We start from the raw sequence: 17,801 nt of genomic DNA on the forward strand, positions 1-17,801 counted from the left end.
AGCACTTAGCTGCCAGCTGCCTGCAATTACTGAGAGTTCGAATCTCACCAGGCTCAAGGTTGACTCAGCCTTCCATCCTTTCGAGGTAGGTAAAATGAGGACCCGGATTGTGGGGGTAATAAACTGACTTTGTATAAAAAAAGAACACCGCTTAGGGGGGCCCAAAAGCCCTACTAAGCAGGTATATACAAAAGTATTAAGGCTATTGCTTAACGCATTGTAAGCTGCCCTGAGTCTCCGGAGAAGGGCAGCATATAAATCGAACCAATAAATAAATAAATAAATAAATAAATAAATAAATAAATAAATAAATAAATAAATAAATAAATAAATATTCTATTCTATTCTATTTCTATTCTATTCTATTCTATTCTATTCTATTCTATATTCTATTTTGATAGATAAAAACAAGTAAACAAATAAAATACAAACAAAAATAAACAAACAATACTAATAATACTAATACTGCTACTAAATAATAATTCGACATCCCACAACGATGACCCCCCGGTGGAGATTCACCGCCTCGACTCTGCTACCCCCTGGCGGCGAGAAAGTTTTCCGACTTCGCGGAACGAGGAACTCAGATTTTCTCCTCTTTTTTACTGCAATCTCCCCTTCCGGTTCGTAGAAACCGTTCTCGCCTTTTCCTACAGATCCGTGGCGAGCGTGGGAACATGGCTGAGGAGCCTTGGTAGTACAGTGGTCTAAAGCACCCTGTTATTAAGACCAGCTGCCTGCAATTACTGCAGGTTCGAATTTCACCAGGTTGACTCAGCCTTCCATCCTTTCAAAGGTAGGTAAAATGAGGACCCGGATTGTGGGGGCAATAAGCTGACTTTGTATAAATATACAAAAGGATGAAGGCTATTGCTTAGCGCATTGTAAGCCGCCCTGAGTCTCTGGCGGCATATAAATCAAATTAAAAAATAAATAAATTAAAGAAAAAGGAACAACCGCTTCTCCCCCCGCGTGGCTTTCTCTGACGCGGCCAACTTTCTTTTTTCTTTTTCTCACGCTTCGATTTTTTTTCCTGATTCATTTCGTGGTGGGGATTTCCTCCATCCCCGGAGATATTTTAAAGAAGAGCCATTGAAACCAATGAAATAAAACAAGTATTAAAACAATTATTCTCATCACTGAGAACAATTCATCAGCGGCCCGACTGGCCTCCAGAAGAAGAGTTTTTAAAGACGAGATTGGACAACCATTTGTACGAAAGCGTATAAGGCTCTCCCGCTTGAGCGGGGTGGGGTCGGACTAGATGACCTCCAAGGTCCCTTCCGACGCTTTGATATTCTGCTCTTGCGCCTCTGGAAACTCCAGCACGTGAGAAAACACAGCGGGTGGGGCCGGGCTGAAGTTTTGCGGGGCAAGGAAAGCAAGGGCGTGGGGTGGGGTGGGGGGTAACCAGCAAGGTTTTAGGGTGGGGGGGCGCCAGGTTGCAAATGCAAGTGAATCCGAGTCATCGGCCGCGTTCACACACAATGTTTCGCATCCAAGCCACGATCCCGGGAATCCGAGGGTGACTTCATCCACGCCATCACGTGAAACCATCACATGCCTCTTGGGTGAGTGGGTGGATGAGTTGGGGAGCGGGGGGGTCGGTGGGTCACATGAGATCAGCTGTTCGGGCTTGTGAGCTGCTGATACGGGATGGGGCACGTTTGTGCCAAGGCAGCAGATCCGATGCAAGCGAAAGCAAGTCCCGGACTTCGAACCCGGGGCCGCCCCGACCCCAACTCCACCCCTGGACCCCCTCCCCTTTTTTTGGGGGGGTGGGGGCTTCCTGGCACGTCCCTTTGCAAAGTGAGGAGGGCCAAGAGGCGGGGTGGGGCAGCTGGTCATGTGAGCGAGGCTTTTTCTAGCCCTGGAGGCGAGCGCTTGGGTTGACTTGGCTTGGCTTGGCTCGGCTCGGTTTCGCTTTCCCCCTCCGGATCGCCTTGGAAGATGCTGCCCCGGGTCCGGCTCTCCTGCGGGCTGCTCTTAGTCGCCCTGCTCGCCTTTGCTCACGCAGGTGAGTTCGGAAGTCTCCGAGAAAAAAAAGTGGGCCGCTGGGATTACCGGGTGGTCTCCTTTCCGTTCCGTTGGCTTGGCTTCTGTGGTTGGGACCAGCGGGTTTTTGTTTTTTTTTTAATTTTATTTATATGAGTAGTACAGTGGTCTAAAGCACCCTGTTATTAAGACCAGCTGCCTGTAATTACTGCAGGTTTGAATCTCGCCAAGGCTCAAGGTTGACTCAGCCTTCCATCCTTTCTAAGGTAGGTAAATTGAGGACCCAGTTTGTGGGGGCAATAAGATGACTTTGTATAAATATACAAAAGGATGAAGGCTGTTGCTTAACGCACTGTAAGCCACCCTGAGTCTCCGGAGAAGGGCAGCATATAAATCAAATTAAAAAAAATAAAATATGCCACCCTTCTCTGGAGACTCAGGGCGGCTTACAATGCGTTAAGCAACAGCCTTCATCCTTTTGTATATTTATACAAAGTCATCTTATTGCCCCCACAATCTGGGTCCTCATTTTACCTACCTTAGAAAGGATGGAAGGCTGGGTCCACCTTGAGCCTGGGGAGATTTGAACTCGCAGTAATTGCAGGCAGCTGGCAGCTAAATACTACTTAACAGCACTTTAGTCCGCTGCACCACCAAGGCTCTTAGGACGGTTGCAGGCAGCGTCCTGGGGTTTTGGGGTCCCCCCCAAGGCTTGGGACCTTCGGATGAGCAAAGTTAATTGGGGAGCTGGATTTGCCTTAACCACAGAGTGATTAATTTTTTTTTTTTATTTGATTTATATGCCGCCCTTCTCCGGAGACTCAGGGCGGCTTACAATGCATTAAGCAATAGCCTTCATACTTTTGTATATTTATACAAAGTCATCTTATTGCCCCCCTAATCTGGGTCCTCATTTTACCTACCTTTAAAGGATGGAAGGCTGAGTCAACCTTCAGCCTGGTGAGATTTGAACTTGCAGTAATTGCAGGCAGCTGATGTTAATAACAATGCTTTAGTCTGCTGCGCCACCAGGGCTCAGTTCCAGTTTCCCAGTTCAGTGTTTGCTGGGGGGACTCAAAGGCGGAGAGAGAGGTGGCGGGGGGAGGTCAGCATGCTTAATCACAGTCCTTTCCCAGCCAGGTGATACTCGGTGGTAGAGTGCACCGGCAAGGGGAGGCTCAGTTTTTGCTGTGGTAAAAAGCAGCAACGCCTCCATTTCCAGCATGCTGAATTAATAAGCCCTGCCTGCCCTAACCAGGTGATATTTGGTGGTAGAGTGCACAGGCAAGGGGAGGCTCAGTTTTGCAGTATTGTAAAAGCATCCTCCCTCCTCTAAGTGAGGTTTGATTAAGGTAGACTGCTCCTGCATCGGAAGGTTGTTATCCTGCTGTTGCTTTTCCCTGACAGTTTGAAACTTTGGTTAGTTGGAGGTTTAGTGGCTCCTTTGAGCATACACAGAGTGTCCTATCTTTCTCACCATCTCCCAGACTTACAAAAGATGCCAGATTTCTTAGGAAAGAAATTCCAGGGGAGGCTCAGTTTTACAGCGGTATTATTTGTTAAATGGAATTTCTTCCGTGCAATATAGTCTGAGTTTATCTTGCCCAGGTGCCAAATAAATAAAAATAAATAAAAAATAAACCTTGAATTGTGGCTGATTAAATTGGTGAGTCACTTTCAGGAAATGGGTGTCTTGTGACTGACTTTTTGATGCATTTTTAGCTTCTGCGAATTGAGAAGCCGGAACGCATCTTCCCTGCTCTGTTTCATTTCTGTAAAAGCAGCTTGAAAAGGGCGTCTCTTCCTTCCTCTTCTAAAAGTTGCTTGTAATTACAAAAAACAGAGTTGCTTGGAATTTGAGAAAGGATTGATGCCTGAACGGGCCTCTTGCCAGAGACAAATGTAACGAAGCAGCCACATTAACAGATTAACAAAGTTGGAAGGGACCTTGGAGGTCATCTAGTCCAACCCTCCTTCGCTCAAGCAGGAGACCCTACACCATTTCTGACCGATGGCAGTCCAGTCTCTTCTTGAAAGCTTCCAGTGATGAAGCTCCCACAACTTCTGAAGGCATCTTCTGTTCCATGGGTTGATTGTTCTCACTGTCAGAAAATTTCTCCTTATTTCCAGGTTGAATCTCTCCTTGTTCAGTTTCCATCCATTATTCCTTGTCTGGCCTTCGGGTGCTTTGGGAAATAGCTTGACCCCCTTCCTCCTCTCCATGGCAGCCCCTCAAATATTGGAAGATGCTCTCCTGTCTCCCCTGGTCCTTCTCTTCCCTAGACCAGCCAGGCCCAGTTCCTGCAACCGTTCATTGTATGTTTTAGCCTCCAGTCCCCTAATCATCCTGGTTGCTCTTCTCTGCACTCTTTCTAGAGTCTCAACATCTTTTTTATAGCGTGGTGACCAAAACTGAATGCAGTATTCTAGGTGTGGTCTTACTAAGGCTTGATAGAGTGGTATTAGTACCTCCCTTGATCTTGATTGTATCCCTCTGTTAATGCAATTTAGGATTGCATTAGCTTTTTTGGCTGCCGCCGCACAATGCTAACTCAGGATTTAACTGGTTGTCCACTAAGACTCCAAGATCCCCCTAAGCCACAATTAAACTACAGGTAGTCTTAACTTACAACAGTTCGTTTAGCGACCATTCAAAGTTACAACGGTGCTGAAAAAAAGAGACCTGTTTTTCACACCTACAACTGTTGCAGCACCTCCTTGGCCAAGGGATCAAAATTCGGATGCTTGGCAACGATCTCATTTTTATGACAGTCACAAATATCCCCTTTTGCGACCTCCTGACAAGCAAAGTCAATGGGGGAGCCAGATTCACTTATTAACCGGGTTACTAACTCATCCACTGCGGCGATTCGCTTAACGACTACGGCGAGAAAAGTCGTAAAAGGGAACAAAAAAACCCCACTGAACCGCTGTCTCGCTTAGCAACAGAAATGTTGGGCTCAATTGTGGTCGTAAGTGGAGGATTAACTGTATAGTTCCATCGAACAAGCTTGATATGATAACGTCAGCTAATTCATGAAGGTAATTTCCCAGCCACAATGCCTGGGCAGGCCAAACAGGGTTCAAAGAAACCAGGCATTGCATTTAGGTAACTGGAAACCACCTTGAGTTTGGGCGGGGTTTGTACTGAAGCATTGTGGAAAGTTAAGGTCTTTTTTTTAAAAAAAAAAATCTTTATTTGTTTTCCCTTTAGGCAAAGTTTTCTGGCTCTTCCGCCGGCATGTCCAGAGGCAACGCGAAAAACAAGCGATGAAGGAAGTCCAGATTCGTTGGCAGCTGCAGAGCCAATTTAGGCCAGCGATGCGAAATTGGACCCCAGCTAAGGAGGGGCTCATCTCTCAACCTCTGGATCACTTCAACCGACAGGAGAGACGCGTCTTTAACCAGGTGAAAAAAATGCGGGTTGAGAACTGACAGCTGTGTACGTTCAGATCGGCCCTGCCTTGGTGGTGTTTCTCAACCTTAGCGGATTTAAGAAGTGTGGACTTCAGCTCCCAGAATTCCTTAGCCAGTATATTACTAAATGTTAAGATATGTGGACTTCAACTCCCAGAATTCCCCAGTCAGTGAGCTATTGAATGTTAACATATATGGATTGCTACTCCCAGAATTCCCCAGCAATTTGCTATTGAATGTTAAGATGTGTGAACTTCAACTCCTAGAATTCCCCAGTCAGTATATTACTAAATGTTAAGATATGTGGACTTCAACTCCCAGAATTCCCTAGCCATTGTGCTATTGAATGCTAAGATATGTGGACTTCAACTCCCAGAATTCCCCAGTCAGTATGTTACTAAATGTTAAGACATATGAATTTCAACTCCCAGAATTCCCCAACCAGTGTTGTATTGAATGTTAAAATGAGCAAACTTCAACTCCCAGAATTCCCCAGTCAGTATGTTACTAAATGTTAAGACATATGAATTTCAACTCCCAGAATTCCCCAACCAGTGTTGTATTGAATGTTAAAATGAGCAAACTTCAACTCCCAGAATTCCCCAGTCAGTGAGCTATTTAATGTTAACATATATGGACTTCAATTCCCAGAATTCCCTAGTCAGTGAGGTATTGAATGCTAAGATATGTGGACTTCAACTCCCGGAATTCCCCAACCAGTGTTCTATTCATCTATTGAATGTTAAGATGAGCAGACTTCAACTCCCAGAATTCCCCAGCCAGTGAGATATTTAATGTCAAAATATGTGGACTTCAATTCCCAGAATTCCCCAACCAGTGTACTATTGAAGTTTTAAGATTTATGGACTTCAACTCCCAGAATTATGTTGGCTGAAGAATTCTGGGAGTTGAAAATCCCCAAATCTTAAAATTGCCATATTTGGAGACCCCTGCAGTATTGGATGCAAATTTGAACAGTGCCCCATTCTTAATTCTCAGCGGCTTTTCCTGACTACTAATTTCATATTCAGTGATTTGGTTCCCTTTTGCCTTCCTTTCTGAATTTCAGCGCTACTGGATTAATGAGCAATTATGGCAGCGTCCCACAGGCCCCGTTTTCCTCTACATCGGAGGGGAAGGCAGCCTCTCGGAGTTCTCTGTGGAGGACGGTAAGTGAGTCGAGCTGAGCGGTGGCAGCCACGCGGCCATTCTCTGGAGAGTAACGTTCAGCTTGGCTTTCTCTGCCTGGGAAGAAGCGAAGCTGGGATGGGCAGCCGGGGAAAGGTGCAGGTTCCCCCGGGCTTTGCAAACTTAAATCATGTCGTTGTGGCCGCCATCTTGACTTTTTTGACTCCTTCCCTGCAGAGTTCCCAGCTGCCCTGTAGAGGAGAGGCTTCATACAGGAGGGGCCTCATAGAATTATCATAGAGTCTCCTGGGGTGCGGGAAGAAAATACCCCTTCTTGTGCACAATTCTCCTCCTCCTCCCCCTCCCTTCTAGCACTGATGACGTTACCTAGTTTGGTAATGAAACGTCCTCAAGAAAACCATCAAGCTCAGAGAGCACCAAGGGGGAGCTCCAGGGGAAGGATACTGCAAAATCCCCATTCCCAGCCCACTCCAGGGGAAGGATGCTGCAAAATCCCCATTCCCACCCCAATCCAGGGGAAGGATGCTGCAAAATCTCCATTCCCACCCCACTCCAGGGGAAGGATGCTGCAAAATCCCCATTCCCACCCCACTCCAGGGGAAGGATACTGCAAAATCCTCATTCCCACCCCACTCCAGGGGAAGGATACTGCAAAATCCCCATTTCCACCCCACTCCAGGGGAAGGATGCTACAAAATCCCCATTCCCACCCCACTCCAGGGGAAGGATGCTGCAAAATCCCCATTGCCACCCCGCTCCAGGGGAAGGATGCTGCAAAATCCCCATTTCCACCCCACTCCAGGGGAAGGATACTGCAAAATCCCCATTCCCACCCCACCCCACTAGCCTGCTTTCCAGCTCCATTCTCCTGTGCAGGGCAACAAAAGAAGACTCAGCCGATCAGCTGGTTCTCTGATCAGCTGGGACTCGGGAGGCAGAGAATAGATGGGGGCGGGGCCAGCCAGAGATGGTATTTGCCGGTTCTCCGAACTACTCAAAATTTCTGCTACCAGTTCGCCAGAACCGGTCAGAACCAGCTGAATAGCACCTCTGGGCCTCTGGGTTGGATGCTGCAGTTGGGTGAGGAGACCCTGCTGAATTGTCCCATTATCCTGTTGGCATTTTATTCTGATTTCAGGCCATCACGTAGATTTGGCCCAGAAGTACAAAGCCATGGTGGTATCTTTGGAACATCGCTTTTACGGGGCCAGCCTTAACCCTGATGGTCTGCAGGATGAAAATCTTCAATTCTTGTCTAGCCAGCAAGCGTGAGTTGCCCCCAGATTCACCAGTTTTCATTTGAAGGGCTGGCTAACCTCCTCCTCATCCTCCTTCTGGAGTTTGCTAGACTGTTTTAGACCAGGGTTTGCCAACATGAGCCATTTTTAAGATAGGTGGACTTCAATTCCCAGAATTCCCCAGCCAGCCATGTTTTTTTTGACTGGGGAATTCTGGGAGTTGAAGTCCACCTATCTTAAAATTGGAAGGTTGGGACATGCTGGTTTAAACAGCTAGAAATCCTCAATCGGTTCTCTATTTTGGTCTATTTGCAAAAAAAGAAAAAGGCTGTTTTATTTTATATAAATTTATAAATTTATATAAAATATAAAAAACTTGCTCCTAGAAGCACGAAGCCGAAGACACCAGCCTGAAGATGACGAATGAGACTTCGTCGAAACGTTGCCAAGAAACCTCCAATTTTACGCGGGAGAAAACCCGAATAACCAAAGACCTACATAAATATATATATATATATATATATATATATATATATATAAATTTATTTTAAATTTATATGTTGTCCATCTCAGTGACAAGTGGCTCTAAGCGGCTTATAACAATATTAAAAACACAAAATGAAATGATAAAAAAGCATCAAAATAATCAAAATCCTGCAGCAATTAAAAACCTTTATTGCTGTCATTTGACTTATGGGACACGTTGACTTATTCTAGATATGTGTGTAGAAAGAACTCCAAATATCCGGACTATAATTCTGCAATTCCTGGTTTTCAGATTTGAAGTTCAGCATCTCTGCCTTGTTTTATTCTGACCAGACTCTAAACCAGTGTTTCTCAACGTTGGGAACTTTAAGATGTGTGGACTTCAACTCCCAGAATTCCCCAGCCAGCCATGCTGGGGAATTCTGGGAGTTGAAGTCCACACATCTTAAAGTTCCCAAGGTTGAGAAACACTGCTCTAAACAGTCTGTTCAAGTCTATTTTTACTGCCTTGAGGTCTAGAAACTTGATGCGCTTTGTTGGCAACTGCTTATTGCATTGATCTGAACTTAGGCCCAGTTTAGGCAGCATTTCAGGGGGCAGGAAGAGCTTAAACACCTTGTCTAGGATGCCAGACAAAATCAGGAAGATTTGGGGTGGAGAAACACCCGTCCCGTCTTGCTAATACTCTCTTAAACCTTCTCACTTTCAGCCTCTCTGATCTGGCTGCCTTCCGCCATTTTATCACCAAGAAGTACAACCTGAGAGCAAATCACACCTGGATTTGCTTTGGAGGCTCGTATCCTGGTTCCTTGGCTGCCTGGTTTAGGCTGAAGGTAGGATCTGGAAAGCAGCCGAAATAACAGGACTCCCTTCGCTTAACCATCCGTGAGACCGCTTAACGACTGCAAGAGAATTGCCGGGATTGTGATCGTTGAGGGAAGCCGTCACGAGACATTTTGCTTTACAACTGCTTTGCTCCATGACTGAGATTGCAATCTCAATTGTGGTCGTTAAATGAGGATTTGCTGTAGGCAGGAGTGGTATTCATTTACTTTCCCTGCCGGTTTGCAAATTCACTCGCTTTGCTCACACGCGCCACTTCCGCGCATGCACATGGACTCAAATGGGGTGGAGGGCTGGGCCCACCTGCGATTTCTGCTACCGGTTCGAGTGAACCGGTCCGAACCGGCTGAGTACCACCTATAGCTGTAGGGAATCAAACTCTTCTTGCAGAAACTGGAATATTGAAGGAGAGGGCACCTTAATGGCTCCTTCTACACATCAGAAACAGCTTTATGGAGGTCAAGGGCCAGGGAAACCGAGTTAGTTGAAGTGGCCACCTCTCTTCCCTCACCAAGAATCCCAAAACGTAGAGGGCAATATTTTTTCCATTCCTTTCTTGACCTTCCTTCCATCCATCCTTTCTTGCAGTTTCCCCATCTGGTCTTTGCTGCCATCGCATCATCCGCTCCAGTTAGAGCCCAGATGGATTTCACCGGCTACAACAAGGTCAGCTTTTACTGCCCCCCCCCCAAAAAAAAATAACTTCTGAATTTTGAAGTGATCATTTGGAGGTTAAACCCAGCTGATCAGAAATTAACAGACTGGTCTGCAGAGTTTTATGAAAAGGAGATTATATATATATAATATATATCATACATTTGAGATATCCCATAAATGTCACTTTTCCTTTTTTGCTTCCATTTCTTTAGGTTGTCGCTGCAAGTCTGTCGAATCCAGTGGTCAAAGGCTCCACAGAGGTCAGTTGTCTTTAAAAAAAATACATTTTTAAAAGAAAATTATTTTAAGAAGGGTTTTGTAAAGTAAGAACAATACCAATGTAAGGAAATAGACAATGAAGTAAAAGTGATAGGAAGGAAGAAAGAGAAAGGGATGAGGGAAGGAAGAGAAGGAATTGTTCTATTGGGGAGACAGGCAGCATAGGAAGGAAGGAAGGAGGGAGGGAGGGAGGGAAGGAAGGAAGGAAGGAAGGAAGGAAAGAAAGAAAGAAGGAGAAGGAAGGAAGGAAGGAAGGAAGGAAGGAAGGAAGGAAGGAAGGAAGGAAGGAAAAGGAAGGAAGGAAAGGAAGGAAGGAGGGAAGGAAGGAAGGAAGGAAGGAAGGAAAGAAGGAAAGAAGGAAAGAAGGAAAAGGAAGGAAGGAGGGAAGGAAGGAAGGAAAGGAAGGAAGGAAAGAAGGAAGGCAGGCAGGAAGGAAGGGCTTCCAATCTTCTTTACAGCAGATATAAATACATTTATATTTTAACCTTTCTTTCTAAGCATACATCATGGTCCCCTTTTTTCAATAGTCTAATCTGAAATGATTAGAATCATTTCTAATCACTGAACCCCTAAAGTACAAGTTCATCTTTTTCCCCCAATTTTCAGCAAAAAGTCAAAAGCAAACAAATTGACAAGTCTGACTCTTGCCTCTCTGGGCTTACATTCCCTATCACTTACGGTCCTGTTGACTTTTAAGGCAAGGAATGTTGTGATCCCAATATCCCTGGATCTCAAGAGGTTGGCAAGGCTATTTCTCACTAGCTTCCCTCAATCTACTTTCTGCTGCTCCATCTGGCATCCTAGGGAAACCGAGACTAGAATCCTTTAACTCCATTCGCACCTGACACCTAAACCTGCAATTTCAACAGGGGTATTTGCAGGAGCGTCCAAATTGACAAGACGGTGCATATGGTGTTTTGTCCTCCAACCACGGAACCCTCCGCAGCATTTGAACCCAGAACCCAGACCTCTTGGCTTGCTAGCTCAGCTCGATGGCTTAGCATATCGTATTTTTCAGAGTATAAGACGCACCTTAGGTTTTGGGGAGGAAAATAAGAAAGAAGCTGATTGGCAGGTGGATTTGCCTCTCGGAATACCCCCAATCAGCTGTTCCCAGAATTTTAGCAACAGGTTCCTTGGTTGTGAGCTCTGTGCCTTGCTTTTTTTTTTGCTCTTTTTTTCTGCCTCTGAAACTCTGTTTCAGAAAAAACTTTTTTTCCTGCCTCTGAAACAGCTTCAGAAAAAAAGCCTCTGAAGCTCTGTTTGGGGGCTTCTTTTCTGAAGCTTTGTTTCTGATGCTTTTTTCAGCCTCTGAAACCTCCGTTTGAGAAGCTGGGTGGAGCTACATTCAGAGTATAAGACGCAGCCAGATTTTCACTCTTTTTGGGGGGGAAAAAGGTGCGTCTTATACTCCGAAAAATACGGTACTTCCTGAAGCCAAATTTAGCTAGAAACTCACCATTCAGCAATGCAAACTTGACAGGGTGCGGATCTCAAATTTTTCTCCTAACTCCGTGCGCATTCTCCAGTTGTGCTGCTGGATGCGTGAATGTCCCCCGCACATCCAAGGACCCTCCTAACTTGGGTTGGGGGCTTTCTCTGCTTTCTCCTGCAGTGCCTGCAAAGAGTGAGAGAGGCCTTCGCTTCCGTGGACCGCATGATGCATGCTGGATGGCTGGCAAAACTCAGCATAGATTTCCACTCCTGCAGCCCTTTGCAAGGGGAAAGGGACTGCCAAGTGCTGGTCACCAACCTAGCCGACATCTTCATGGGAGCCGTGCAGTACAACTACGAAGCCCTCGAGTGGGGCACCGTAGCCAGTGTCTGCAGCATTATGACCAACAGCAGCATCGGCTCTCCATATCGGAGGCTTGTTGTCGCCAATCTCGTAAGGCATTTGTACTTCTGAGGGAGACACCACAGAGAAGGCCACGGCCTGGGTCCTGACTGGTGACTTCAGTGGAACCAGTAATGAGCGTGGGCAGAGAGAGCCAGTTTGGGCTAGTGGTTAAAACACCAGGCTAAAAACCAGGAGACCAGGAAATGAGGAATTCTAGTCCCACCTTAGCCATGAAAGTCAGCTAGGTGACTTTGGACCAATCCCCAGGAAATTTATTTATTTTATTAAATTTCTATACCGCCCTTCTCCCGAAGGACTCAGGGTGGTGAACAGCCAAAAGATAAAACACAGAGATACAAAATTTAAAATAGATTAAAACAGATTAAACAATTTGGCTAAATTTTAAAAATATCCCATAATTAAACAAATTAAAATTAGTGTTTAAAATTTAAATTTAAAAATTTTAAAAGGGAGAAGATTTAGGCCAGGCCAGCTTGATGAAATAAAAACGTTTTAAGCGTGCAATGGAAGGTGCGCAGATCCGGGATCCTCCGTATCTCTGGGGGGAGCTCGTTCCAGATCATAGGTGCCCCCACAGAGAAGGCTCTCCCCCTGGGGGCTGCCAGTCGACATTGTTTGGCCGACGGCACCCGGAGGAGCCCCTCTCTATGGGAGCGTATTGGCCGGTGGGAGGCTATTGGTGGTAGCAGGCGGTCCCGTAGATAACCAGGTCCTAAGCCATGGAGCACTTTAAAGGTGGTAACCAGAACCTTGAAGCGCACTCGGAAGACCACCGGGAGCCAGTGCAGCTCGCGCAGGAGAGGTGTTACATGGGAGCTCCACGTTGCTCCCATAACCACCTGCGCGGGCCGCACTCTGCGCCAGTTGGAGCCTCCGAGTGCACCTCAAGGGGAGCCCCATGTAGAGAGCATTACAATAGTCCAGACGAGAGGTGACAAGGGCATGAGTGACTGTGTGTAGGGAGTCCCGATCTAGAAAGGGATGATGAGTTCTAGTCTCGCTTTAGGCATAGAAGCCAGCTGGATGACCTTGGGCCAGTCCCCCAGAGACTGGGAGTTCTAGTCCCACCTTAGCCATTAAAGCTGGGTGGGTGGGTGTCTTTGGACCAATCTCTAGGAGACGGTGAGTTCTAGTCCCGCCTTAGGCATAGAAGCCAGTTGGATGACCTTGGGCCAGTCATCAGGCGACTGGGATTTCTAGTCCCACCTTAGCCATGAAAGTCAGCTAGGTGACTTTGGACCAATCCCCAGGAAATGAGGAGTTCTAGTCTCGCTTTAGGCATAGAAGCCAGCTGGGTGACCTTGGGCCAGTCCCCCGGAGACTGGGAGTTCTAGTCCCACCTTAGCCATTAAAGCTGGGTGGGTGGGTGACTTTGGACCAATCTCCAGGAGACGGTGAGTTCTAGTCCCGCCTTAGGCATAGAAGCCAGTTGGATGACCTTGGGCCAGTCATCAGGCGACTGGGAGTTCTAGACCCATCTTAGGTATGAAAGCCAGCTGGGTAACTTTGGGCTAGTCACTCTCGGCCTAGCCCCCCCTCACAGGGTTGTTGTTGTCATGTGGAAAAGACGAGGAAGAAAGTGTGTTGGATACGTTCCCCGCCTTGAGTTATTTGTAGATGTAAACAAAGAGGGATACCGATTGAATAGATAAAACAAACCCGGAGGCCGAATTCCGACAGTCCTTAAGTCACGAGGATACTGGTGGGTCTTACTTGGGGTAGGTAATCCTGCACCATATGGGAATGCCGTGTCTGCAGAACTCTCGCGAGGAAATTCTGGAGGAGTTACGCAACACCAGTATTGAGATGTCGTATCTGAATGAGAGACAATGGTACTTCCAGACCTGCACAGAATTTGGCTATTGTGAGTGTTTAAAGAATTCTGATTTTTTGCCATCCTTTCAGCCACCCTCTATCCTCATATTTAATCTCAATATTTCATTTGCCTGCACATCTACCTCTCGCTGTCGAATCTCATCTTTTTTATATTGTGGAGACCAAAACTGGATGCAAACAGGGTATATAATCAATTGTTATAATTGTAAATTATTTTAAATTATAATGATAAATTATTATATTATTATAATAATACTAACACCTGATCTTGATTCTATCCCTCAGTGTAACTGCATAGTAAACATTTTTCAAAACGGCTTTTCCTTCTGTTTCAGACCAGACCTGTGAAGACCCAGATTGCCCCTTCTCTCCCCGAATGAGCTTGGCCTCCCAGTTGGATATCTGCACTCAAGTCTTCAACATCTCCTATCGCAATATCAGCGAAGGCGTCTCCTTCACCAACGACTACTACGGGGCCGACCATCCCAGAGCCAGCCGGGTCCTTTTCGTTAACGGTATGAGGGTTAGTCGCCAAGGGCGACCTCTGCTTTTGAAAAGCTAAGTGGGATTTTGGAACCGGCGAACGTTAGGAGAGGAGACCACTAGGAAATCCTAGGAAGGTTGAAAAACCCTTTCTGCCAAGACATGGCAGCATGGACACCGAGATGGACGGGAAGTTGCCAGCAGCCAAACTTGATGTCTAGAGTGGATTTTATTTTGCTAAGAATGGAGAACACATCAGCTCACTAATAATAAAGGAGGATATTTGTAGCTCAGGGCTGATGGGAGGGGTCCTTGGTGGTCTCTGAGCTTGGTAGTTTTCTTGCAAATGTTTCATTACCCAACTAGGTAGCATCATCAGTGCTAGAAGGGAGTGGGATTTGCAGAGAGGAGGAGGAATAATGTGGGGTCCTTGGTGGTCTCTGAGCTTGCTTGTTTTCTTGCAGACGTTTCATGACCCAACTAGGTAGCATCATCAGTGCTACTCCTAGCACTGATGATGTTCCCTAGTTTGGGTCATGAAACAAACGTCTGCAAGAAAGCTAGCAACCTCAGAGACCACCAAGGACCCTTCAAATCAGCATTAAAAAAACACTAAAAGACACAGTGTGGAAGAGACCTTTGCAGATTTCGAGCAATTTTGTTTTCCAACACAGTACCAGATGTATTTCATGCCTGGTATCATCAGGCAGTCCTCGATTTAACGGCTGTAATTGAGCCCAGAATCCCTGCCTGAGACTGACTGATTTTTTTCCCCCTTTCGTTCACTTTCTTTTCCAATCTTTCCCAGGTGACATTGATCCTTGGTATCCCCTGAGCGTCCTCAAGGACGAGTCCCCTTCCGAACCGGCCATTTTAATCAACGGTACTTCGCATTGTGCCAACATGTATTCTCCCGGATTCGAAGATCCTTTGTCTCTTATCCGGGCCAGACAGGTGAGAGGAAAATGCAGCGGGTGGCATAATTAATCAAGCAATCAATCAATCAATAATCGGCCTGAAATGGAGACCCTTGTGAGGTGTTCCCATCAGGGTTTCAATTTGGGGCAAGATGAAGTTTTCCCAAATTAAAATAAGTAATAAAAGTTATTCAAATAGCTAGAAACTGGGAGGCTGGGAGTTCTAGTTCTACTTTAGGCATGAAAGCTGGCTGGGTGGCTTTGGACCAGAAAAATAGAAGACAGTGGTTGTAGTCCCGCCTTAGGCACAAAAGCCAAGTGGGTGACTTTGAACCAATCACCAGGAGATGGTGAGTTCTAGTCCCATTTTAGGCATGAAACCCGGGTGGGTGACTTTGGGCCAATCACCAGGAGATCATGAATTCTAGTCCTGCCTTAGGCATGAAAGCCAGCTGGGTGATTTTGGGCCAATCACCAGGAGATGGTGAGTTCTAGTCCTGCCTTAAGCATGAAAGCCTGCTGGGTGATTTTGGGCCAATCACCAGGAGAGTGAGAGTTCTAGTTCCGCCTTAGGCATGAAAACCAGGTGGATGACTTTGGGCCAGTCACTCTCTCTCAGCCCAAGCCACCTCACAGGGTTGTTGTTTTGGGGAAAAGGGGAAGGAGAAGGAGTATTCTGTATATTGCCCAGCCTTGAGTTATTTATCAAAAAGAATAAAGACGGGGCAGAAATGAATAAATAAAGGAGGAAAGAAGTAAGAAGAGAAGATTGGCAAAGAATCGGCAGAGAAGACAAACTCATATTTCTTTGAAGTTAGTAAAAATTGCTTCTTTTTTTTTTCTTTTTCTTTCTTTCTTTAGCAAATTACCTCCTGGGTTGGCAAATGGCTGAATTTAGCAAAAATTCACTGAGATAATCTCCGTGCACAAGAAAGAAAAGTAGCTGGACTATTTTGTATAGCTAGTGATACAAAGCAAAGCTGTTTGGACTTAGCTTCACTTAGAGACTTTCACCAAATTCCTTCGCCACACATCAAAACTACCTCTTTTGCCCACCGTGGCTTGCTTTTTAAACTTTTTTTAAAAAAAACTACACACACTGCTTTCCAAATGCACATTTTTTTAAAAAAAAATGAAGATTAGATGAACTCTGTGGATCTCGGCTAACTTAGCCTGCGGCACGAAGTCCTCGTTGGGTTGGTTTTCATTTACATTGTGTGTGAAACCCAGCCCGTTGGGACAAAACGTACATTTATAACAATAATAAAAAAATAAATTTGATAAAACCGTAGTTAAAGCTTTATTGGACCCCTACCCGGATACCAGTTCCATTTGGTCTTGGCCATCACTCTGACTGACTGGTCCTCAGTCGCTTTTTTCAGTGCCGTTGTAACTTGGAATGGCCACTCAACAAGCTGTTGCAAGTTGGGGACTACCTGTAGGTGTCCAGTTACGTTTTGTCCAGTGGGTTCAAACAGGAAGCTGTGTCTTTTTTTTTTTTCAAATGGTCAGTTCAAAAGCTGCTTCCTGCTGGCTCTGCCCCGTTGCTTTCCTCTCTCCGGCTCGGTTGGCATCCTCTCCTGCCAGCTCCTCTTTTGAGAAGTTCGCCATCTCCTGATGTAACTCGCTGAGATCTTGGATCTCCAGGGCAAGGACGTAGAGATGACGGAAAAGGGCTAAGTCACTCCTTCGCAGACGCAGCTGGGGTCAAACAAAACAGCTTTTATTATTCACCAAGGACTGGGATGTGGGGGTTTTTTTGGGGGGGGGGAGTCTTCTCTGGAAAGAATAACTTTTATTGTTGTTTTTGTTGAGGAATTCGCAGAGCAACCCTTGAGTAGCAAGGGTGTGCAAATGAAAAGCGATTGAAAGTAGTTAGGAAATAACACAGCCAACATACAGATACACTGAGTTGTGTTTACTTTCAGGAAATAGTAAGGCACAGTCCAATAAACAGTCCAGGTCATACACAGATAAAGTAGTAGATAGTAAAACAATAGTCCAGCCCCTCAAATATTGGAAAACGGCTATCCTGTCTCCCCTGGTCCTTCTCTTCACTAGACTAGCCATGTCCAGTTCCTGCAACTGTTCATCGTATGTTTTAGCCTCCAGCCCCCTCATCATCCTGGTTGCTCTCCTCTGCACTTTTTCTAGAGTCTCAACATCTATTTTGTAGTGTGGTGACCAAAACTGGATACAGTATTCTAGGTGTAGTCTTACTAAGGCTTTATAGAGTGGTATTAGTATCTCCCTTGATCTTGATTGTATCCCTCTGTTCATGCAATTTAGGATTGCATTGGCTTTTTGCCTGCCGTTGCACACTGCTGGCTCATATTTAACTGGTTGTCCACTAAGACTCCAAGATCCCTCTCACAGTTGTTTTTTTTAATTTGATTTATATGCCACCTTCTCCGGAGATTCAGGGCGGCTTACAATGCGCTAAGCAATAGCCTTCATTCTTTTGTATATTTATACAAAGTCAGCTTATTGCCCCCACAATCTGGGTCCTCAATTTACCTACCTTAGAAAGGATGGAAGGCTGAGTCAACCTTGAGTCTTGGCCAGATTCGAACCTGCAGTAATTGCAGGCAGCTGGTCTTAATAACAGGGTGCTTTAGACCACTGTACTACCAAGGCTGT

The 17,801-nt window shown here is 45.8% G+C and overlaps 1 protein-coding gene across 1 annotated transcript; it reads left to right on the forward strand.

The window, feature by feature from the left end:
• Positions 1–1,950: 1,950 nt before the first annotated feature.
• PRSS16 (serine protease 16) lies at positions 1,951–16,405 on the forward strand. Its single transcript, XM_070949992.1, has 12 exons — positions 1,951–2,017; positions 5,210–5,403; positions 6,482–6,581; positions 7,700–7,829; positions 8,995–9,118; positions 9,717–9,794; positions 9,998–10,045; positions 11,680–11,952; positions 13,648–13,789; positions 14,097–14,276; positions 15,053–15,198; positions 16,023–16,405. The coding sequence occupies exons 1-12, from the start codon at positions 1,951–1,953 to the stop codon at positions 16,071–16,073; spliced, it is 1,533 nt and encodes a 510-aa protein (XP_070806093.1). The 3' UTR covers positions 16,074–16,405.
• Positions 16,406–17,801: the final 1,396 nt, after the last annotated feature.

Source organism: Pituophis catenifer, unplaced genomic scaffold (assembly GCF_029215685.1).
Source record: "Pituophis catenifer annectens isolate HBS135680 unplaced genomic scaffold, rPitCat1.0.hap2 SCAF_9, whole genome shotgun sequence".
Taxonomy (NCBI): Eukaryota; Metazoa; Chordata; class Lepidosauria; order Squamata; family Colubridae; genus Pituophis; species Pituophis catenifer.

What these genes read in the sequence shown, in the direction of transcription:
- PRSS16 (XM_070949992.1), top strand. Translation starts at nt 1,951, where the DNA reads ATGCTGCCCCGGGTCCGGCTCTCCTGCGGGCTGCTCTTAGTCGCCCTG. An exon ending in GGAGTTCTCTGTGGAGGACG is followed by an intron (nt 6,582 to 7,699) that starts GTAAGTGAGTCG and finishes TTCTGATTTCAG; the next exon opens with GCCATCACGTAGATTTGGCC. An exon ending in CCGGGTCCTTTTCGTTAACG is followed by an intron (nt 14,277 to 15,052) that starts GTATGAGGGTTA and finishes AATCTTTCCCAG; the next exon opens with GTGACATTGATCCTTGGTAT.